At 52.3% G+C, this 24,517-nt stretch overlaps 2 protein-coding genes across 8 annotated transcripts in view; both read right to left on the bottom strand.

Moving 5' to 3' along the window:
• Positions 1-22,021, bottom strand: part of LOC144116427 (nuclear hormone receptor FTZ-F1 beta-like) — a 62,680-nt gene extending 40,659 nt beyond the window's left edge. Inside the window, exon 1 of the mRNA XM_077651171.1 lies at positions 21,905-22,021. Within this exon, the coding sequence (XP_077507297.1) occupies positions 21,905-21,959 (55 nt within the window). The 5' untranslated portion in view covers positions 21,960-22,021. The remainder of the gene's footprint in view (positions 1-21,904) is intronic.
• Positions 1-24,517, bottom strand: part of LOC144114757 (uncharacterized) — a 257,525-nt gene that overhangs the window by 100,723 nt on the left and 132,285 nt on the right. The gene's annotated exons all lie outside the window — the stretch shown is intronic.

Here is a 24,517-nt window from a genome sequence, read left to right as displayed (position 1 = left end):
CGGATGACAGCGAGGGATGTGGGAAAGAGAGGTGGTGATATGGATGAGAAAGTGGTCACTTAGAAGAGTTTCGGCTGTCACCTGCCAGTGAAAGGAAAGTGAACCCCGAGAGAAAGTGAGGTCGGGTGTCGTGGGGCGTTGTGAGGCAATGCCCGCTCGAGTAGGAGAGCCAGGAGTATTAAGAAGGGTGAGGTGGCGTTCCTGGGCCAGACAATGCAGGAGGCGGCCGGGTTTGAGGGTTTGTGGGTAGCCCCAGAGTGTGTGAGGGGCATTAAAGTCACCACCAAAGAGGAGATGGGAGGTAGAAGGAAGAGAGTGAAGGAATTTGCCCAGAGCAGAGAATAAAGAGGAAGTGACAGGGGGGTTGTAAAAAGACAAAAGGACGAGTGAGATGCGGGAAGAAGGGTGGTAATAAACCACACAAACTAAATATTTAAGGAGGGTGGAGGGGATGTCAATTTGCTCTACGAGCACGTCACTGCGTACATAAATAGACGCAAGTGGCGTGGCCGTAGTGGCATGGTAGGCGCGGTAGACTGGGACATTGCGGGCCGTCCGGGTCTCCTGGAGAAGGAGAAAATGAGGCAGAGAGGGGCGGGTGAGTAGGTACTGGTGGAGGGGGGTCTTATTGTGGCAAAGATTTCGGCAGTTCCACTGCACAATTTCGAGGTCCTCGCCAAACGCCATTATGAGAGTGGAGAGGAACGCGATGGTACGCGTTCCTTCTTTTTTGCCGGGGGCAGTCACTCATGGACGGATTGGAGCATAGATGTGAAAGATTCCAATTGCTTTGATTGTGCTTGGAGGGTGGTAAGAATCTGGAGAACCGAAGTTTCCAGCTGAACCAAGCGAGTGTGATGTGCCTGTGTGGTGGTTTCGACAAGGTCAGCCAAAGGGGCGACCTGGGCGCTGGAGGAGGGAGTGGGGAACGTGGCAAGGTGCTCATTTAGCTTGTTAAGCTGGGAGGTAAGAGAGGAGGTGGTTGTCTGGAGGGTTTGAGTCAAGGCATGTATCTGCTGTTGTAGATCGTGGGAAATGCGCTGCTGCTCTCGCTGCTGGCGTTCCAGCATTGCGAGCCGGAGGTCGAAGGAGCGGCTCGCGTCAGTCAAGGATGGAGAGGGTGGTGTAGTGGAAGAGAGGGACGCTGGCACCGAGGATCCTTTAACTATGGCGGCAAAGGAGCCTGGGGGTGACGTGATCGGAGCTGATGGATATTCATGATTAGAGGAGGAGGAGGAGGAGGAGGAGGGGGAGGAGGAGGGGGTGGTGGGTTGAGTGGCCCGGCGCAAAGCTAGGCGTCGGAGGTATGCAGCTTTAGCACACTCGCGTTGTTTAGCAAGGAGGAAGGGGCAAGTGGGGTCGAGGGAGGGGTGGGTGTTCACCTGGCAATGAACGCACCAGGGCTGGGCACACACATGAGCGGAAGGGTCAGCGGGTAGAGGAGCAGCACAGCGACGGCACTTTGCCGGAACGCTGTGCTGGGGGCATTGGTGGGCGCGGTGGCCTAGAGTGAGACAACGGGTGCAGGTGGGAGGCTTAGGTTTATGAGGACGGCACCGGAAGGCAACGCGTTTGAAATATACAAAGTGGGGGATGACGGTACCAGCGAACGTTATGAGCACTGATTGAGTGGATCCCATCATGCGAGCAGCGAGAATATCTGTTTTGAAAGATTCTAGGTCATGCATGAGCTCATCAGGAGTGAAGTGGCCACCGGCGTTATGAATGACGCCGAGGCATGAGATGGGAGGATGGGGGGAATAAGTTTTGATGCTGACAGGCTTACCGTGAAGGTGAAGGTGCGTGATAGAAAGTAGGAGGTGGGCGGTGAGAGGAGAATGAGTTTTTAAAAACACAAGGCTTTGGGCTGGCTTGGCCTGAAGGGTGATGTCTGCACTGGTCTTGGAGGAAAGTTGTGCAGCGGAGGTGACTGCGGCGAGCACGTCGTAGAGAGGCAGCTTGGGATTGAGGGTACCAGGAGGGAGTTGTATGCCAATAGTGATGAGCTCGGAGCGGGGTCGGGTGGCGGAAGCAGGCTTACGGCTGGCACCGATGGTGCTCCAGCCGATTTCCAGGGATGGAGTGTCGTCTACCGGGGACGCCATGAAGTCCATGTCTGCCGACGAATCGTCAGCCTGAGGCGCAATCTGCGACGCTGGTGCCGGGCTGCAGGTCTTGGTGTCAGCGGGTAATGTGGCTGGTGTAGGCGCGGCGGCACCGGCGGCGTCGACGAACGCAGGCGGCTGCGACGCGTCTATGGGCCCAAAGGTGTTGACGTCTCTTAGAGCGTGGACTTGGCGAGCAGTGGACGCTGCGGCGACGACGAACGCTGTCGGCTGCGCCGCGGCCGTCGAACCGGAGCTCCCAGCGTCGCTCACAGTGTTGGTTGCGACAGGATTTTGCGCGGTGGCGTGGGCGGTTGGAGTAGGCCCCGCGGTGGCGGCATCAGTGGGTCTGGGCTGCAGGGGCTTCGTCAGACGCTGCATTGCAGAGGTGCAGGCGCGGCGCGTTAGGGCTAGCGAGGCGCCGCGCTGCTTCAGACTTTTGGAGGCGCTTGAAGGGCCAGCCCGGCAGCGGGCCGTGATGCCGATGGTATCCACGTGCTTCGGAAGCCTTCCGGAAACGATGGAGAGGAAATCCAGGGGCGGGCGAAGCCCTGGATTAGGCCAGGGGCAGGTGAAAGCGGAGCTCGATAGGCAGCCAGCTAAACAGGGCGGCGTGTACAACACACTTAGCACTTAGTACATCAGCAGCAGACAGTGTGCCGTATAAATGAACGTCAATGCACATTGCGTTGTGCCGGAACCAGACCTAGGTACGGGTTCGAGTATAGCATATATCTCGCGTCGTGTGCTGCCCGAACCTGAAAGCATCGGACCATGGATGAGGACGAAATGATGCGTATAACTGACGGTCAAGAATAAAAAAAGATGCGGGCGTTCTCCGAAATGGGTCCCTAAATCAGCTTATGTCTCCATTTTGCCCACGCGCCATCTCTTATTCTTATCCTGGCTTCGCATTTCTAGTCCAGAAAAATAAGCCTCCAAAAAGGTGCAGCTGTAGGGCCCGCCGAAGCATCTGTGGCATGTCTCTTTTCACTGTATATAGCACTCCGGAGCGACATCAAAGAAACGTTCCTTTCGTGGCGGGTTTACTTTCAATGAATTTCTTTTTTTTTACTTTCAACGCCATGAAGTCGAAGTGAAAGTTTCAGCTGATATCGTCAGAAGCTTTCCAGGAGCTTCGCTCTCTTCTCTTTTTCATTCCCATAGAGTGTTCTGAGTTCTCACATAACGCCTTTGAAATGACGCGAATTTTAAATCACTTCGACATACGACCCTTCGTTGCTGCTGCGGCTTTCAACGCCTAGTTTTATTTTTGTTTGTTTCTGTTCTTTCGGCCTCCCTTAGACGAACTGCTTCTCCCACGTCCTGTCACGTCGCACATTTCTGCCAGTTCAGTATGCAAATGATTTGGCCAGGAACATTTATTTGTTCTAGTGTTACTCTGAACGAACAAAAAGCTGATATGAGAAGGTTCAGCAATAAAGCGCTACCCCTTCTTTTGTTCTTCTATGCTGGAAAAATTTACCACTCTATGGCGCATGCAGCCGACGATCCTAGACAGGCATTCCGATTTCCGCTAAAGGACCAGGAACGCCGGAACTAGTCTCGAGTTTCCGAGCTGGCCAGGATAATGCGTCAAATCTACTACAGGCAGATCTACAAGAGGCATGCAACCAGGAATGCTTCTTGCCGTTGAATCACGATCATTTTCGCTTCGGCAAGGCGCTGGGAAGCGCACTGTACCCCAAAGCAAGGGGCAGCGAAAATATTTTTTCCGGCACGGATGCGTGGGACAGGAACGCCGATGACCGTCTGCCTCGAAGGCGAGTGACACGTGCTAGCGAAGCACGTCATCCGCACCTTCCTTCGGTTTTCCGCATCTTCCTTTGTTATCCGGCGCCTTCCTTTTATGAATTGACTCCGCAGCGGTTCGGCTCTGGACTCGAAGCGCAGCAGTTCTAGGGGGTCTCGGGGACATTCCAACGTTGGTTTTTTAGTTCTCTTTTTAATTTTTCTTTTGGAATGTGCTTTGGAGAGGGTTATTTGCGGAAAGTATACTTTTACCACGACATTTCTTGCTCATGAGTGTATTTTTTTTCTATTTTTCGGCCCTCCACCTTTTTTTTTATTGACTTGGATATGAAGGAGTGGTTGGTGCCTGGCAACGGCGCCGGTTACTCCTAACATATTGAATGAAACAAACAGCACTGAGGATACAAAACCGGACAGAGCACAACACCACTCTAGCACACTGAATATACAGCGTACATAACGCAGTCAGTGCATACATAAAAATTATAAAGTTAATGAGCAAGCACTCGCCGCGGTGGCTCAGTGGTTAGGGCACTCGGCTACTGATCCGAAGTACCCGGGTTCATACCCGACCGCGGCGGCAGCGTTTCGACGGAGGCGAAACGAATAGGTTTTCGTGTGGTGTGCGATATCAATGTACGTTAAAGATCTCCAGGTGGTCATAATTGTTCCGAAGCCCTCCACTACGGCACCCCTTTCTTCCTTTCTTCTTTCACTCCCTCCTTTATCCCTTCCCTTACGGCGCGGTTCAAGTGTCCACGGATATGTGACACAGATACTGTACCATCTACTTTCCCCAAAATCCAATTTTTAATGAGCAAGCTCAATACTGTGAATGCTAAGCAATTAATAAACACTACAAACGAACAATAAAGATGTAGGTAGGGATGTCACAGTATAACCATGAGCGAGCACTTAAAAGCGTTGCAATAAGCAAGGACAAAACAAGAAAATAAGCAAGGACATGCATACGTAAGAATAAGGGCATAATCACAAAGACATTACGGTGAAACATCTTTAATGGGGTCAATGCCCATATATGCGGATATGGTCATTGTCTACTTGACATTCACTGATTCGTGGGAGTCCTCACACCACTCCTGGCGCAGTGGTGAAGCGGTCAAGGGCTGCGCCACTGCTCTGCAATGGCAGGTGCTGCCACCACTGTGACCCGTGAGACCTAAGTTTCTCTTTCCAAGCAACCTCTAGCGACCAATAATTTATTTACCTACCACCTGCCACGGTGGAGAGCTTCCCAAGCAAAAAACCGAGCTCGCAGACGACTCGCCAAGCATCAGCAGTCAAGCAATAAATGACTGGCCCGACATTGGCCGCCTTTATCGAACTATGCTTGGCAAGACAAGTCAATTGTGCTTAACATTAAAAGGCGCATGTTCGCCAAGACAATCTACTTGTCTAACGTCGTGTCGCGAGAAATGCTTGCTCCGTGGGTGGAAGTGCTCAGAGAATCGCCTCTATACAAGCACTATGGCATTTGTATAGATGAAGAGAGGCTACAGCAAGTCCACGATGAGGTCGTCCTTCCGGACACTGGCAAAGCTGACGGAACCAGAGGCGGTATGTAATCCAGTGCGGCAGAGTTGTCCGTTTTCACTTCTCGATTTGGTGGCACCTACGCGCACCGTTCCTGCGTTGCTTATCCCTTCTGTACGGTTGCATCTGCAATGCATGCTTTTCGGTTCTAGTGGTATAATTTAGGACTCTGAATTTTTTAGATTAATCCACTGATTAAACGATTAATGCTTCGAATGGCGCTTACTGCTTAACGCTACTGCCCAATATTTCGAATTGGATCATTTGAACACGCATTTTGTTGGTCAAATGTTTAGGGGAATCCCCCAAGGTGGAGTAGATTTGTTATAAGGGAGTAATTCCTCATCGGCATCCACCCAATCGCAGCCAAACGGCTACAAAGAAAAACTGTACAGCTTTCTCGGAAAGTTCGCAGTTAAAGAAAAGTTTGTCCTGGTCCGGGGCTCGAACCCGGAACCCCCGCGTCACCGACGCAGTGCTGTATAGCAACTGAACAAATTAACCGGGACGGCACGCTTATGGCCGTAGCCGTTTGGCTGTGCTTGGGTGGACACCAGTGAGTAATATATAAGCTTATGGACGGGCGAGAGCGAATTGATCAGTAACTCGAAGTGGGAACACTGTTGGTCAAATGTGTAGGGGAATCAACAAAGGTGGATTAGATTTGTAATAAGAGAGCATATTTGTCGTCCTGGCCTGGCTCAGTTACTAGATCGACTGCTCCGGTGAAACCGCATCCCCGGGTTCGAACCCGTGACAAGGCCGAATTTTTCTTCAACTAGGAAGATTCTGAGAAAGCTGTATAGCTTTCCTGTGTTACCGTTCGGCTGCGCTTGGGCGGATGCCAATGAGTAATTACTCCCTTATTTCGCATTTTGTTGTTTCTTTATCCCTCACCTTTGTGCGCAGTCGGGATCAATATTAAGGTTAGGCGTAACGTGCTCACATCTAGAGCTCTATTGTAGAATGCAATATAGAAAGAGCAGCAGTTAGTAATAATGAGCACTGCTCTGCGTCATCCTATGTTACTCCGCTGACCTATCACAACAGTAATCGAAATGAGCTTCGTTTGACTACGTCAAACAAGCGAGAGGCATAAAAATTCTTGAGCTAATAATTTCGTCTGATGGTTAGCTTTTAGTTTAGGTAACAAGATAAGCTTGGACAACGAACTCCTCTTTTGTCGCGGAGAAATTCTGTGCGGCTCCCTGAATGTAGGTGAAGCTTCAGTGCAGGCTTGAGCTGCACGCTATTCAGTTTTGCAAGAAGGCGTACCAAAATACATGGGCATACCTCAAACCTTCTTTCCCTTAACAAGTAGCTGACTCCAACGAATCAAGTACTGACGGAGTTTGCCGTCAGTAAAGAGAAATAGCGTTCACCATTTTTTTACGGAATACAACCTCAGCCTGCTCCGCTACAGTACAATTGTTTGTTCTTGTGACCCGTCCCCCTTATAATAATAATTGGTTTTTGGGCTAAGGAAATGGCGCAGTATCTGTCTCATATATCGCTGAATACCTGAACCACGCCGTAAGGAAAGGGATATAGGAGGGAGTGAAAAAAGAAAGGAAGAAAGAGGTGCCGTAGTGGATGATCTCCGGCATAATTTCGGCTACCTAGCGATCTTTAACGTGCACTGACATCGCACAGCACACGAGCGCCTTAGCGTTTTGCCTCCATAAAAACGCAGCCGCCGCTGTCGGGTTCGAATCCGGGAACTCCAGATCAGTAGCCGAGTATCCTAACCACTGAGCCACCACCGCGGGTCCGTCCCCCTTCCCAAAATCTAAATTCTAGAAAAAACACTTGCCACAACGTTGAGGCATTACCTGTGTGGAAAATTAGAGCAATGCAATAATTTCTTTGACACTTCTAGAAGCTTTTTAGTATAGCTATGTTCGGTTGATCTGAAAGTTTAGTTTGCATGCAAATAAAAATTGGTTTTGAGGAAAGGAAATGACGCAGTAACTGTCTGAATTATATCGGTGGACACCCAAACCGCGCCGTAAGAGGAGGGATAAAGGAAGGACTGAAAGAAGAAAGGAAGAAAGAAGTGCCATAGTGCAGGTCCCCGGAATTTTGCGACCACCTGGGGGTCTTTAACGTGCCTTGACATCGCACAGCACACGGACCCCTTTTGCGTTTCGCCTCCATTGAAACGCGGCCGCCGCGGCCGGGATCGAACCCGCGTCTTTCACATCAGCAGCCAAGCGCCATAACCAGTGAGCGACAGCGACGGGCGTGCGGCATGGAGACAACTGCTGCGACCAGTGCTGCCGTAAACTTGGGATTTTCAGAAGGCGACGTTACGCTTATTTGCAATAAACGGTTATTTTCTAAAACAAAGAATGGTGGGGGGGTGGAATATTTCCTCCCCCCCCCAAAAATTAATGTGCATTAGCCCAATATCAATAAATATAACTGGTTTATAGGGAAGGAAATGGCGCAGTATCTGTCTCATATATCGTTGGACACATGAACCGCACAGTAAGGGAAGGTATAAATGAGGGAGTGAAAGAAGAAAGGAAGAAAGAGGTGCCGTGGTGGAGGGCTCTGGAATAATTTCGACCACCTGGGGATATTTAACGTGCACTGACTTCGCACAGTACACAGCCGCCTTAGCGTTTTGCCTCCATAAAAACGCAGCCACCGCGGTCGGGTTCGAACCGGGGAACTCCGGATCAGTAGCCGAGCGCCCTAGCCACTGAGCCTCCGTGGCGGGTTGTACAAATCCGCGGAGGGTATACAAAGCGCAAGCGAGATTGATGTCTCCACTGACCCACGGAGCCGGTTGTGCGCCTTTTCATTCGTGAAAATGAACGGTCTTTGCAAAGTTGTCAACGCCATTGAACTCTATGAACGCCGTCGGCTCACTTGTTTTCTTTGGTTTCTGAGGAAAGGAAATGGTACATTAACCGTCTCCCATCTCGGTGGACACCCGAACCGTGCCGTGAAGGAAGGGATAAAGGAGGCAGAGAAAGAGGAAAGAGAAAACAAAATTTAAAGTTGGATTTTGACTAAAGGCGCGGCAGTGCGCAGCGGCGGAACACCTGTGGCTAAGTGCTACTAGTGGCGTATGCGCAGTAGTGAGTAGGGAGCGATAAATAGAAATGCGCCCTGTGTTGTCACTGCTCCCCGTGCATGGGCTGCACGGCTCTCCAGGAATCACGCGAAACTGCTCAACCTGCGGCCAGTAAAGCTGTCGCTTTAAAAACAATTTCACACGCTGGCAACATAACACTCGGCCGCCGGTGTGTAATACTGAACCCAAAGGCTAAACCTGACGACGCACATATTGCTTGAGCCACCCTTTATCCAAGCGACAACTGAGGCCCTGAACCTCCCAGAAGAAACTGAAAATTGAAAATTGATTTTAGAGGAAAGGAAATGGCGCTGTATCTTTCTCACATATCGGCGGACACCTGAAACGCGCCGTAAGGGAAGGGATAAAGGAGGGAGTGAAATAGGAAAGGAAGAAAGAGGTGCAGTAGGGGAGGGCTCTGGAATAGTTTAGACCACCTGGGGATCTTTAATGTACATCGCACAGCATGGACGCCTTAGCGCTCCGCCTCCATCGAAACGCAGCCGCCGAGGTGGGGTTCGAACGCTCATCTAAATAGGGTCGTTACGTCACAAACTTCGCTTTTAAATTTCACCCACTCGTCTTGTCCTCCTCATTGGTGACCAAGGAGCCCGTAGCGGTTCCGAAACGTTGTTCTTGATCTTGACTTTGTCTGCGGCTAAATGTTATGTTTCACTTCCAAAGCGCCCTATACGTCTTGCACTAAAACGATGCTTGCTACCGACAGCACTTTTCAGTAGTAAAAACTAAGCCCTGCAAAGTCGACTGCAATTCCTGAAAGAAGCGACGGATTCCCTACAAAGGACGCCTTGCATCCAACGGCGTCGGCCTATTCTGCGGACGCCGCTGTTAATCTGATTAAACGATGGTTCAGCTGCTTTCATCTGCCACTCCCTGAGATGTCACACAGGTCGAAGACGATGGACTAACCATGACATCATGAGAACTAGTCGACGCCATTGACTGGAGGGCCTCTTTCGAGAGGCACATGTCGCTTCGTTCTTGAGTTGTATTATACCGGGATTCGGTTCTCGTACCTTCCGCGTAAGGCGATGTTTTGGAGAGGTGAGGTTTCCTCTAGCCTTGAAGCTAAGAGTTGAACCTCTTTGTAACGAAGCGGTTTATAACGAAACAACTTATATAACGAAGAAGTTATGTTTGCACGTGGAAGCTCGGCCAACAGGGGCTATAACGAAGCTACACCTATAACGAAGTAATAGCCGGAAACCTTCAACTTTGTTGTAAAGAGGTGATACTGTATATGGACCGCTGGCATAACGAGCCGTACAGCATGGGTTATAACGAAATAATGGATGTAATGAAATAATTGCGATTCCACTCGGAAGCTCGGTCAACACTGTATATTGTCACGTAGTGGTGACGGCAGTCGAAGCAGCGATGAAGACGGACAAAAGGTCTTTTAAAAGAAAACTGTTTATTGGGCTGACTTGCACCCAAAATGGACTAAACCACTCGGCGGCGGCGAAACGACAAACGTGCTCGGCGGTCGTCGAACAGAATGCTCGCCGCTGTCGGCCGTGCTCAATTTAAAGCTGATAGCGAACTTTCGAGATAAAGTGTGCAAAGTTACTAGAACATTCCGGAACAACGTAGAATCGGCGCTGCCAGGCTGCGATCAATCGAGATAAATCTAGTCGTGTCTTGCGTCGCAAACAAAGCGATAAAGTTGTGTGGCAGCAGATTTGAAGAATGAACAAACACTGCAAGTGTTCGCGGCATTACTTCCTTCTCAAAGAAGCATCGACCCGATGCATTAAAACAAATAATGCGACTAGTAAGAGATAAAACGGATCTTGCGAAAATAGAGTATGGAAATGCAGCGTCCTTTAGCGCGCATAATACGGCTTCAGACGGACTACATGGAGAACTTCTGGTCGTACGCGGCGTCGCTAAGATGCAGTCATTGCGCCAGGGATGACTTCATAATCCAGTTCACATAGCCGACGAAGAACCTTGTACGGGCCGAAATAGCGGCGCAAAAGCTTTTCACTCAATCCACGGCGGCGAATGGGCGTCCAAACCCATACTTGCTCTCATGGCTTGTATTCCGCGTTGCGTCTTCGTAGGTTGTAGCGTATGGCGTCGGACCGCTGCTGATCTTTGATCCGTAATCCGGCAAGCCTTCGAGCTTCTTCTGCGCGTTGACGGTAGGCGGCAACATCGCCGTTCTCTTCTTCTGTAACGTTGGGCAGCATGACGTCTAGCGTGGTCGTGGCCTCCCTGCCATGGACGAGCCTAAAAGGCATCATCTGAGTGGTCTTCTGCACTGCGGTGTTGTAAGCGAAGACGACGTAAGGCAGGATGGCATCCCAGGTTTTGTGTTCGGCAGCGACACACATGGCGAGCATTTCGGCGATGCTTTTGTTCAGGCGCTCGGTCAGTCCGTTGGTCTGCGGATGGTATGCAGTTGTCCTCCGGTGGCTGGCTTGGCTGTAACGCAGGATGGCTTGCGTTAGTTCCGCCGTGAATGCTGTTCCTCTGTCCGTGATAAGAACACCGGGGGCGCCGTGTCGAAGAAGAATGTACTCCACGAAAAATTTGGCGACTTCCGCCGCTGTTGCGTTCGGTAGGTCTTTCGCCTCGGCGTAGCGGGTCAGGTAGTCGGTCGCTATGATGATCAACTTATTTCCAGACGTTGACATTGGGAAAGGGTCAAGCAAGTCCATGCCGATCTGGTGAAAGGGTCTTGAGGGAGGTTCAATGGGGTTCAAAAATCCTACTGCTCGTGTGTGGGGGAGCGGGGGGGGGGGTCTTTCGTCGCTGACAATCTCGGCAGGTTTTCACATAATGTGCGACATCGGCAGACAGTCGGGGCCAGTAACTTGCCTTGAATGCGTCGGAGGGTGCGAGTAAACCCGTGATGTCCAGTTGTCGGCTCGTCGTGTGAAGTGTGTAGAACTTCTTCGCGGAGACAAGCAGGTACAACAAGGAGGTAGGCTGTTTTGCTCGCTGCAAAGTTCTTCACAAGGACTTCATTCTGCACAGAGAAGGAAGACAGTCCTCGCTTGAATGAAGCGGGGTGTGAAGACACCTTGCCTTCCAGGTACTCGATGAGGCGTTTTAGGTCGGGGTCCGAGCGTTGCTGCTGAACAAAAGAGCTGGGGCTGATGGGTCCCAGGAAGGCGTCTTCATCGTCATCCGGCGGCGGTGTATCTACAGGGGCTCGTGAGAGGCAATCGGCGTCAGAGTGCTTGCGTCCAGACTTGTAAACGACGGTGACGTCAAACTCCTGGAGTCGCAGACTCCATCCAGCGAGTCGGCTAGAGGGGTCCTTCAAATTGGCAAGTCAGCACAGCGCGTGGTGATCGCTGATCACCTTGAACGGTCGTCCGTACAGGTAGGGGTGGAGTTTTGACGTAGCCCAGATAATAGCAAGGCACTCCTTCTCAGATGTCGAATAGTTAGCCTCGGCCTTGGAAAGGGAACGGCTAGCGTATGCGATGACTTTCTCCAGCCCGTCGCTTTTCTGAACGAGGACGGCGCCTAGCCCACGCTGCTTGCGTCGTTATGAACTTCAGTATCGGCGTTTTCATCAAAATGCGCGAGGATCGGTGGGGACTGTAAACGACGCTGAAGTTCCTTGAAGGCTTCTGCTTGCGGCGCCTCCCATTCAAACGGCACGTCTGCTTTCGTCAGTTGGGTAAGGGGCTCGGCGATGCGCGAAAAGTTTTTCACAAATCGTCGGTAATATGCGCACAGTCCGAGAAATCTGCGTACTGCTTTCTTATCGGCCGGCGGTGGAAACTGTTCAATAGCAGCCGTTTTCTGCGGGCCCTGGCGCACAACCTCCTTGCTAACGATGTGGCCCAGAAACAGCAGCTTTTCGTATAGGCAAAGTGGCATTTCTCTGCTTTCAATGTTAGGCCAGAAGGCTTGATGGCGTCTAGTACTCTTCGAAGTGTTTTTAGGCGCTCTTCAAAATTCGAGGGGAAGACAACGACGTCGTCTAAATATACCAGACAAATTTGCCACTTCATGCCTGCCAGCACTGTATCCATTACTCGCTGAAACGTCGCTGGTGCGTAACAGGGACCAAATGGCATCACCTTGAACTCAAACAGCCCATCCGGAGTGATTAATGTTGTCTTCTCGCGATCTCTTTCGTCGACCTCAATTTGCCAGTAGCCGCTCTTGAGGTCCATCGACAAGAAATATTTGGCGTTGCAGAGGCGGCCCAGTGTGTCGTCGATGCGGAGGAGGGGGTAGACGTCCTTCTTTGTTATGTTAAGCGGCGGTAATCAACGCAGAATCGAAGTGCGCCGTCTTTCTTTCTGACTAGAAAAACCGGTGCCGACCATGGGCTGATTGAAGGCTGGATGACGTCGTCGCGAAGCTGGATGACGTCGTCGCGAAGCATTTCTTCGACTTGGTCCCGGATGGCTTGTCGTTCTCGCGGTGACACACGGTAGGGCTTTGACGGAGAGGTCGGACGTGTTGGTCCGTTATAATGCGATGCTTGGCAATTGGCGTTTGTCGGACATTCTGCGATGTCGAAAAACACTCACTGTACGTAGGTTCGAAGCAGATTGCGGATCTGGTCTTGTCTGTTCCGGGTCAGTGCTGGGTTGATGTCGAAAGTGGGCGAGTTCTCTTGTTCAGGCGAATCTTCTGCGGAAGGGTCGGAGAGGGCGAATGAGTCTCGTACGTCGGATATTTCGTCGAAGAAAACAGTCGTCGTTCCTCTGTTAATGTGCCGGTATTCTTCGCTGAAGTTATTCAGCAGTACTTTGGCCTGGCCATTGCGGAAATGTGCGATGCCTCTTGCGATGCTGATTCCTCGGTCTAGAAGCAACTGCATGTTCCCCTCGATGATGGCTTCAGCGTTAATGGCTTTCGTGGCGCCTAGGGTCACGATAACGCTTGAGCGGAGTGGGACGCTCACTTCTTCCTCCTGGACACTCAGGGCAATGTGATTTTCCTGAGTTTTCATCGAAGCGATTGCTTCGTCCGTCGAAAGCGTGATCAGCTTGGATCGCAGGTCGATGATCGCCTGATGCTCATTAAGAAACTTCATACCCAAGATCACTTCGCGGGAGCATTGCGGTAGCACAAGAAATGTCGCAGGATAGGTATGTGCTTTGACAGTCACTCGCGCTGTGCAACGTCCTGATGGCGTAATGAGGTGGCCCCCTGCGGTGCGAATTTGTGGGCAGTCCCAAGCCGTTGTGACTTTTCTCAGATGCGCAGCGAATGTTCCATTCATCACCGAGTAATCGGCTCCTGTGTCGACTAGAGCGGTAACTTTCCAGCTGTCGATAGTCACTTCTAAGTCGGAGGCCCTGGCTCTTGCATTGCATGTCGCTCTCGGCGTCGGGTCACGGCTTCGTCGCGTATGCGAGTCGCGGGTGGGGCGTGTGGTCGAAGCTTTTCTGGGTGGCGTCGTCGTTTTGAAGGCAGTTTGCGTCGTGGTCGGGGTTCTCATTTTGTGCGGCGTCGGTGCAGCGAGTGTAGACTCTTCATGCGGCGTCGCGGGTGCAGCGTCTTCATGGGGCGTGGTAGGTGGAGGATCTTCGTCGTTTCGCTCTTGATCAACCTCACCTCCAGTGGTTGCTGTCTTTAGTTTCCCCTACGGGGGCTGGGAGACTTTACTCGTACCGCGGCTGCGTAGTTGCGGTGTGGCGACGCAAAGTGCGAGGTTGACGGCGATGGTGAGCGCGAGAAGCGCTTCGGCGTGTGCTCCTCTCAACGCAGGCACTCGTCGATTTCCTGCGGACGTTGGCCGAAGCATGGTCGTGGGGCGTTAACGGCAAATCCTCGAAGACCGATACGTCGGTACGGGCAGTGACGAAGAATATGGCCGGCCTAACCGCAATGGAAGCACAATGGCCGGTTGTCGGAAGTCCTCCAGGCGTCGCATTTCCTGGGGCTTGAGCGTCGATCGTAGGCTGGGCGGGCGGGGGCAGGGAGGTGGCGTTCGGGAACAAGTGGTTCATGTCGGACAGGATGCAGGGGTTGTCGTTGGGGCTGAGAAGTCCTTACTGCAGCGGCGTAGGTCATGGCCTGGGGTTCTGTGGCCGTCGGGGTGCCAAGTGCCTGTTGCACTTCTTCCCGTACCACGTCCATCAGAGTCGTGCTTGTGGCTGTGGGGAGGATGGCAGTAATCGGCGTAGCTCCTCTCGGACGATTTCGCGGATAACTTCCCGCCAGCTGTCGCTGGTGGTGGCCGTCGTGTCCGAACGGATTGCACAGGCAGAGGAAGGGCGATTGTACTGCCGAGCTCGGACGTCGAGGGTCTTGCATGATTTATTCGACTGTTTTTGGCGGGTGGCGGACGAGGCTGCCAAAGAGTTGTTCTTTTACGCCGCGCATTAAAAACTGAACTTTCTTTTCTCGGTCATATCGGGGTCGGCGTGGCGAAATAGGCGCTTCATCTCCTCGACGAAACCGCAGACGGTCTCATTCGGAAGCTGGATCCTGTACTCGTGGAGTCATTCGGCTCTTTCTTTCCTCACGACACTGGTGAATACCTTCAATAGTTCTCTCTTAATAGCTCCCATGTCGTAAGGGACGGCTCGTAGTTTTCGTACCACGTGCATGCGGAGCCCTCCAATGAGAAAAACACGTGTCCAATTTTTGCCGCATCATCCCACTTGTTGAATGACGCCACACGCTCAAATTGGTCCAACCAATCTTCAGGGTCTTCGCCTAGGGATCCATTGAATGTTGGCGGCACCCGAGGCTGCCGCAGTATGATCGGTGTCGACATCTTCGGCGCGGTTGCGGTGCTCGTAGCAGCGTCTTTTCGCTGTCTGGTGCGGTCCGGCAGGATCCCGAACTCAGGCTCCTCTCCCTGGAGACGTCGGCTGACTCGCTGAGCTGCTGGCTCGCCCTCGGGGGGAAGCGCTGATGGCTGGCTTCACGACATGAAGGGGGCGTCCGGAACATGGAAGGCTACCCCGCACCTCCACCAGATGTCACGTAGTGGTGACGGCAGTCGAAGCAGCGATGAAGACGGACAAAAGGTCTTCTAAAAGAAAACTTTTTAGGGGGCTGACTTGCACCGAAAATGGACGGAATCACTCGGCGGCGGCGAAGCGACAAGCGTGCTTGGCGGTCTGTTAGAATGCCCGCCGCTGTCTGCTGTGCTCAATTTAAAGCTGATAGCGAACTTTCGAGATAAAGCGTGCAAAGTTACTAGAACATACCGGAACAACGTAGAATCAGCGCTGCCAGGCTGCGATCAATCGAGATAAATCTAGTCGCGTCTTGCGTCGCGAACAAAGCGATATAGTTGTGCGGCGGCAGATTTGAAGAATGAACAAACACTGCAAATGTTCGCGGCAATATAACGAAGTAACAGCCGGGAGCGAACTTTCTACTTTATAACAACGAGGTTAAGCGAACTACATGGCATGGCTCAAGATGAAGCCCTTTTCAGAAAACAGTACGCAACTTGATCCTGACATCGTCGCCTGAAGTGGCCTGGCCGCCAGCTTCGGGGGTTTGCTCTGTCACCGCAACGGGCGGCGTGCACGGCGGCGACGGTGGTAGGGCAGCTGCTGCCGGCTGACTGCCACTCACGGTGGCTGCGGCGGATGCAGGCCGGGGGCTGCTGGCCGCTACGTTGGCGGCACAGCGGCGGTGGCGGCCCCGTAGCTGGGTCGGGAGCCGCTGGGCTCCGCGATGGGCTGAGCGCTGCGCTCCACGGCAGGGGTCTGGCTGCCGCTGACGGCGCGCGGCTGCGGGCTGGCCGCGACGCCCTGCTGCAGTGCTTGCTCGAACGAAACCCGCGACGGACCGGTGGGCGACGGAGCAGGAGCGGTGGCTTGGTTGCCACCGCTGGCCGAAGGCACCGCAGCGAGCCGAAAATGCCCATTTGACGTCGGCTTGATATATCTGCTGCCTTTTCGATCATAGCGATCGTTACGAAACACATATATACACCGCCGAAAGCAGAAGACTGGGCAGCCGTCGCCCTAGCTCAGTTGGTAGAACACCGGACGCGAAATTCAAAGGTCGTGGGTTTCGGATCCCACCGGCGGCAAATGGTTGTTTTTCTTCTGCTTTCTAAAATGTTTGGTTTTCTTTATGGGGGTTTAACGTCGCAAAGAGACTCTTTAATAAGTTATTGCCCTCTTAATCCCCCCTGATGAACACCACAAATTATTTTATAAAAAAGACATCCCCTATGCTTTTTGGTTCGGTCACTGTTGGCTTGAGTCATGTATGTCGTAACGAGCACCTCTTGTCCCTTCCCTTGTCTGCTCAGTGGGAAAAGACAGCTGGTATAGAGCACTTAGCCGATGGTTTGACGGAATGCCGTCTGGTCAGGTCCGCAGAATAAATCTTCGGTTTACTGACCATGTGAAAGTGGTCAGCTGACTGCAATTAACATATATGACATGGTCAGTTACCGAAAATTCAGTGTGCTGTGGTCGAGAGCATACGTCGCAACAGCCGTCCCAACACAGACAGCTGTGCAAGCCGATAGTGGCATGCACCGTGACTAAACACGACTAAGCACGCAGCGCCTCCAAACAGCGTCGTATACCCTTAGCACTGAAGAACAGTGCGAGGCCCTAGCTGTCGCGCAGGGTATTAATTTTTACACAAACGTGATCAGCCCTCCCCCCACAGCAACGAAGAAGCGACAAGCCCCGTCGCGCATTCAATATATTTTTGAGACAGACGCGCACGCTTTCCGTCTAGCTGTATACTTGAGAACAAAAAAAACAATTTTCAAATTAACTTGGCTAACCCTGGAATTCAGCGAAAAGCACGGGCGCCTTGGCGTTTTTCCTCCGTTTTTATGGAGGAAAAGCGCTTAGGCGCCCGTGTGCTGTGCGATGTCAGTGCACGTTAAAGATCCCCAGGTGGTCGAAATTATTCCGGAGCCCTCCAATACAGCACCTATTCATTTCTTCTTTCACTCCCTCCTTTACCCCTTCCCTTACGGCGCGGTTGAGGTGTCCAACGATATATGAGACAGATAGTGCGCCATTTCCTTTCCCCCAAACCATTTTTTCATTATTTAATCTCTACTATATCATTGATCACACCTTCACCCATCATTGATGCCCAGGGGCAATAAATTTCGCTTTAAAAAAAAGCGAAAAGCAAGGACGCTTGCTAAGTGTCCACCATCTGATGTGTTTAAGGTCAAAGGTGAACCGAAATGTCACCCACAGTCAAAGGTTAAAGATCAGAGGTCAACTAAAGGTCATGGGTCAAGATCAGGAGCCAAGAGTTCGACGCCATAACTGTACCACGTAAGGTCATACACGGCTAACGTGGTCGGGCTGAAGGTCATTCAAGGTTATTCTCCAGCCTATGCGACGACTGCTTTACCAAACGTGGTGAAGCTTTTCGCTTCGTGTTCAACTGCAGTGACTTCTTTAGTTTCATTCGTTTTAAAGAGCAGTTCGCCTGTTACTGCATCCCGCGTCGTAGTCGGCCTTACATGCTACCTGACAGGTGACGTGTTGGCAGGCAGTAGCAGAGCGAAGCGCCACCTGACACGGAGAGAGGAATGGACAGCCGGAAGGCGGCTGTTACAGGACGATTCCGGAGGGTGGCTAGCAACGTAACACAACACCTGCCAAGCGGTGGCAGGCGACTTGCGAAAAGCTGTGCTCAAATTTCGAATTACCGTCTGTCGTAATCTGCCTTCAATTTTTTTTCATTTATATATCGGGAGTAAAAAAATGCACCTTTCTTACCGCGGACAACGCTTGCTGTCACGGATAATGTCAGCACATGCTGGTTGTGGGAAACGTTACTCCAATTCTTTTCCTTTCCTCAAAATCGACGGAGTCTAGAACATCGTCAACGCCAATGCCAACGATCACAATGAACGCGACGGTGGCGGCTGAGTGACGTCATAGCCGTCACGTGGTTTGTCCTATGTTCAAGGTCAAACTCGCGTACACGGCGAAGAAGCTATGGAGGGTAGTAGTAAAGCCTTCACTTCACGGGAAGGGGACGATGAGGTGGCTGCCTGGCCCTACTCAGCTGAGACGTAGGGGCTCTCGCACATTGGCAGGAGAGCGCCCCTTGTCAACGGGGGTACCTGTTGCTAAACCGTCGTCGTCGCTTCAGATGGCGCGGTTGTGTCGACGCGCGTCCTTTCTTCCAATCTTTCCTCTCATATCTCTTTTAACTCTCCTACTGTCTGCCAGTGGCAGCGATTATTTGCACGGGACAGCGATTGTGGATCAGCTTGAGCCAGAGGGCGGGCCCGTGAACTTTTCATTCTTCCCTCACTCGCAACAACAACAAAACCCTGCCACTCATCGCGCCACAAAGCGGGACGCCAAGCTGTTAAGACGGCTTGATTTCACCCGGCAGCCCCATAGAGTGCACACTCTTCCTGCCCTGCGGCTGCACAGCCAGCAACACGCAACCTTCCTGGGCTCCTCCACCACGGCGGAGTTGATGGGGATCCGGCTCGGGCTGGACCTGCTGCTCACCCTCGGCCCTCCGCCGCCCAGGAGTGCTCTGCTGTGCGACTCCCGCGCCGCCCTCAGCCGCCTCAATCTAATGGCCGCGGTACCCCACTAGTGCGGGAAATTCGCTCGCGCATCGAGCGCCTCGCGCAGAGAGGTTGTGCCGTGCGTGCACAGTGGGTGCCCGGTCACTGCGGCATCGCCGGCAACGAAGAAGCTGACGACCTCGCGACCGCTGCACACCAACTACCTGCCAGCGATCTGCCCCTTGCGCTGGAGGACGTGCGTGCGGCCATTCACGACCATCTCCGAAAGCAGCACCCCGACCCACGCATCGCGGGAGGTGAGCGCATCGACAGTGTCACCGGCTGTCGCGCACTTACACGGTCGCAACGTGCAATGATCCTCCGCGCGCGCATTGGCTGCGTGTGGCCCGGGGAACGACGGGTGCGGCACGGAATCGCGATGAGTGATGTGTGTGACGGATGCGGTGCATTGGAAACACTAGAACATCTGCTCCTTCGCTGCTCCGCGTTCGCCCATGCTCGTCGCGATATGCTCGCGGCCTATAGGGCGCAGGGCATAGTACCAGACTCCATCAAGACGCTATTGTGGCCGCAGGGCAGTGCGCGCACTCGTGAGCGAACTTTGGTGAGCCTCTGTGCATTCCTCGAACACACGGGCTTGACGTCCCGTCTGTTCTCCGTCAGGTAGTTACACGCAGTGACCGAACGCTCCGCGAGTTCTACCTTGAACGATTAATAACTGGACGCCCCACTCCAGTTGTAACCTACACAGTGCTGTGCGCGTGTGTGATTTAATTCCTCTAAACTGAACTAATCACGCGCACAACCTGGACACATTACTTATTGTGTAAATAGTTTGTACATATTACTTCTCCCCCTGTCCTCTATTCCTGTCCCCTCACCTCTTTCATTTCATTTCTCCATTCTGCCTGCTGTCCTTTATTTCCGCTGCCCCAGCTCAGGTGCTTCAGTATCGATGGCAGATGCAGGGGCTAGCAAAAATCTTTTCCTTCCTTTTTACTATTACTTTTAATAAAACCACTACCACCACCACCACCACCCTAGAAGCAAAACACACCCAGTCGCGATAAATAGCGACCACAATCCGGGGAAAGAGACATTTGCTGAAAATTGAAAATTGGTTTTTGAGGAAAGAAAATGACGCAGTAACCGTCTCGCATATATCGGTGGACACCTGTACCACGCCGTAAGGGAAGGTTTAGAAGGACTGAGAGCAGAAAGGAAAAAAAGAGGTGCCGTAGTGGAGGGGTCCGCAATAATTTCGACCACCTGGGCATCTTTAGCGTGCACCGATATCGCACAGGACACGGGCACCTTTGCGTTTCGCTTCCATCGAAACGCGGCCGCCGCAGTCAGGATCGCACCCGGCTACTCCGGATCAGTAGCCGAGCGCCCTAATCACTAAGCCACCGCGGCGGGTAATGCGGATAGTCCAAGCAAAGAATGCAGCAGAAACAGAGTAAGCACGCTGAAACACGATACCCGAAAGACGCGGGTTCGATCCCGGCCGCGGCGGTCGAATTTCGATGGAGGCGAAATTCAAGAGGCCCGTGTTCTGTGCGGTGTCAGCGTACGTTAAAGAACCCCCCAGGTGGCCGAAATTTCCGGAGCCCTACTCTACAGCGTCCCTCATAGCCTAAGTCACTTTGGGACGTTAAACCCAAATAAACGATAAATAAATCGTAAATGCGCTTGGGGGATTGGGGTGCGGAGCTGCGGAGGGGTTGCTATGCACCAAGAAAAACAGACCAAAACGAGGCAGCAGCGCTAGGCAACGTGCCGTCGATCAAGGCACTGACCAAGAGGAAGCGGGTTCCACAGCACTCGCCCCGTGTCAGGTCAGCCGCATGGCCGGACTACACAGACGCACGGGCGACGCGTAAGGTGAAAGTTCGACAAGGCATTCACGGCAGGAACGCGTCGCCGGAACCCCTTTTATTAGTCCTCTCAGAAAGAAAAAACAGGACGTGAAGCGAAGCGACGCGATCCTTTGAATGGGGATATGCATTTCGGTTAGGTATTTCACATAACCTGTTAGCACTGACGTTCGTAGCGTCCCTGTAATTTAGTAATTTAGTTAATTCCGCATACATTCTGTCGTATAGCAATGTTACCGCTAGAACATATATTCCCGAGACTGTAGCATCAATGCTAAACGTTGGTTGTCCTAGCAAAAGAGACGAATATTAATTATATCGACGGAGTGCATTGTCACAACGCAAGTTCGAGATTTAGCAAGCTGAAGGCTTTGCCATTTCACTAAGCGTGCGCGCTTTGTTCGAACAAAGCAAGACCCTTCAAAGCCCGAGGGCAGCGCGCCCATCACCGGCGTTCCATATCGAGACACTGCACGATGCACTAGGACCGGAGACGCGCGAAGAGTCACAAGGACCTAAGACGCGCAAAGAGTCGCGCGAGCCCGAAGCTCGAACGACGTACGCAGTCGAAAGGCCACTTCACATACAAGCAAAAACGCTAGCGATTTGTGCCGCCGCGGCGCACACAGCCGTTTAGAGCCGTTGCGGCGCGTCGAACGGCCTGAGTGAAGAGGTTTCAAGAATTTGCTAATTTTTCGCTGCAACGCGCCGCTCAATGGCTCTATTCGCTCAGTTGCTTGCACGTGAAACAACCTTAACGAGATTTGAAGGCTGTCTAGGTCGCTTCGGCTCAACCAAACCATGTAATTTTTTTCTCTCCGGTCGCGGTCACTCACGCTGACATAAAAATGACGGTGCATAATAGAGAAAAACGGCTAGCCAAGCTCATGTATTTCGTTCAGCCTTCTCGCAAAAATATAATGCTTTAGAACACAATCATCATAGCATAAAAAGGTTAGGCCTAAACCGACCACCAAGTAACGTCAGATGATCAAAGGGAGCACCCAAACCAGTCTGCGGCGAAGGCCACAGAACCGAAAGGAAATTCGCTACGCACCTGGACGCCCGCCAGCTGAGTCGCCTTTCTTGTCTTTGCGCTCTCCTTTCCCCATTTAGTTAACGGGCAACAACCTCAACTGGCAATCACCGGAGGATTCGTGTGACGACTGCCTGCCGAGCCCCTGTAGAAAGGTAAAAAGGCTGCGCTGTTGCTCTTTTATAGCGACCTTTTCCGCTCTGCGATTGGCCCATATGCGACGCCACGCGCTGTGCTCCAACTCGGCGTCATTGGATGCGATTGGAAACGTCATGCGCGTGCCGGCGCTTCCAACTGCCTCCAAGAACGCATAAAGAAAAAAAAACTGTATAGAACCAAATGGAACGGTCGTATGATACCGCGTTACCTCTGCTCCTTATGGGAATGCAAAGGCCCGACGCGTCTCGAGCACGCGCGCTGTGGAACTCGAAGACAAGTGGAGGGTAACTCTGCTTTGAAACCCAACTAGTCATAGAGGCTACTTTGCTGATTACAGGACGATAGAGGAAAGTGCACGGGCCTGCCGACGGGCTCCAGCTATGCCTAACCACTGCCGCGTGCAAACAAAGGACAGTTCAAAGAGGTTTGAGGGGAACTGCTGAAAGGAGAATGGTGCGTTGCATCAACTGCGTCCACAGAAGCGACGACGGCTGTCTCAGCAAAAGATGCTTTTTTCCATCCATGATATATCCATGCCCGACGCAGCTGTAGCATAGGACATTTGGAACATTAGTGCTGCGTTGATATCCATTGTATAGGCGGCCCTTGGATTGGTACGCTGCTCAATCGAGTAGCTCTATTTATTTCAAACACCTCAGGGGACCTTTATATCACGAAAATGCCCGTGTGCTGTGCAACATGCGTGCTCGTAAAGAACGCCAAGCGGTCGAAATTACTGCGTAACCCTCTAATACGCTGCCTCTTTCGCACTCCGTATTTTTTTTCGCTTCCTCTTTCGTCCCTGCCCTTTACAGTGCGGACAAGCCACCAAGGAGTGTTGTATCTGTGCCTTCCCTTTGCCAGCCTACGCTAACTCTACCGACACCGTGCCTGTTCGGAATAGTACACTGGTTACGCGGCTGTGGCCGCGTAACCAGTGTACAATCTCGGAGGCACCTGCGATCAAAAGAAAAACCAAAACGGGACAGCGTGGCATTCGAAGCTTGGGATGATCCGTAGAATTGAATCTGAACAGTGCCGCAGCAACTGCGAGGCATTCGAACAAACGCACAGGTGAAAGTGGCTTACTGTACGTTTAGCCAACCGGGGGACGGGAGACCTCTCGGGAGCGGACGCCCCCGCCGAGGCGCCTCGCTCGCACGCGGAGATTACAAACTTTTATCGCGGCCTAAGTTGCACGTATCCCGCCCCTCACCCCGACCTGGACAGGGCGCAAGCCACGGCACTCAGACGCCTACTAACAAAGGCCATTCTTGGCCCTTACCGATTATGTTTAACCACCCAAGGTGAATATGACCCTGTATGCCCGCACTGCGGTGACTGGACGCACTCCACCCCAGACCATATTTTATGGGAATGCACAACCAAACCCGCTCCGCCGACACTTTCCACCTCCCTCGGCGGAGGAATGGGACAAGCTCTTGGTCAGTTCAAGAAAAACAACGCAGCTGGCCCTCATCACGTGAGCTGACGAGGTCGCCCCTGTCTGGCGGGCACCCTGGGCTCGCCCAAGCCCCAACTAATCTCTTCCATTTAGTGGAAATAAAGTTGTAACCACCACCTTATTGCAGCAGAACGCTACGGCGGTAATAATAATAATAATAATTGGTTTTTGGGGAAAGGAAATGGCGCAGTATCTGTCTCGTATATCGTTGGACACCTGAACCGCGTCGTAAGGGAAGTGATAAAGGAGGGCGTGAAAGAAGAAATGAAGAAATAGGTGCCGTAGTGGAGGGCTCCAGAATAATTTCGACTACCTGGGGATCTTTAACGTGCACTGACATCGCACAGCACACGGGCGCCTTGGCGTTTTTCCTCCATAAAAACGCAGCAGCCGCGGTCGGGTTCTACGGCGGTACCAGCGTTTCTATTTTCGAACGGACACTGGATTGAAAACCGGTTGTTCCACAGAGAGGTAAGACAAATACTTCGCCGTTTCCTTTCCTCACAACAAATTTTTCGTAGCCCAGCGCTACGGCATCGTGTCTCAGCGCTTCGCGAACTGCACGACATTCGAACAGAAGCCGTCTGAAAGGGTGTCGCGGCAGCACAACGATGCGGCAACGGAGTTCCGTCATCATGCCTTGGCAAGCTTTACGAGCGGGTGGTAACAAGATTGCAGCAACACATGGAAGACGAAGATCTGTACCCCCACAGCATGTTCGGATTCCGCACCAAATTATCTACGGAAGACGTCCTCCTACAGATCAAGGAAGAAGTCCTCAGCAACATTCCATACAACAGAAAGAACGTGATAATGGCCCTGGATGTCAAGGGTGCATTCGACAACGTTAGCCACGCAGCCATCCTGGAAGGGTTGGACGGTCTAAACAGCGGCATGAAAATACACAGGCATGTGAAAGCATTCCTCTCAAATCGCACGGCAACAGTGGGATTAGGAGACCTGCGAAGTGACAAGTTCCACACCCCCAACTAAGGAACCGCGCAGGGATC

This window comes from Amblyomma americanum, chromosome 1, assembly GCF_052857255.1.
Source record: "Amblyomma americanum isolate KBUSLIRL-KWMA chromosome 1, ASM5285725v1, whole genome shotgun sequence".
NCBI classification, from domain to species: Eukaryota; Metazoa; Arthropoda; class Arachnida; order Ixodida; family Ixodidae; genus Amblyomma; species Amblyomma americanum.
The sequence above is the reverse complement of the archived record's forward strand: the minus strand, read 5'-3'. Positions and strand labels throughout refer to the sequence as shown.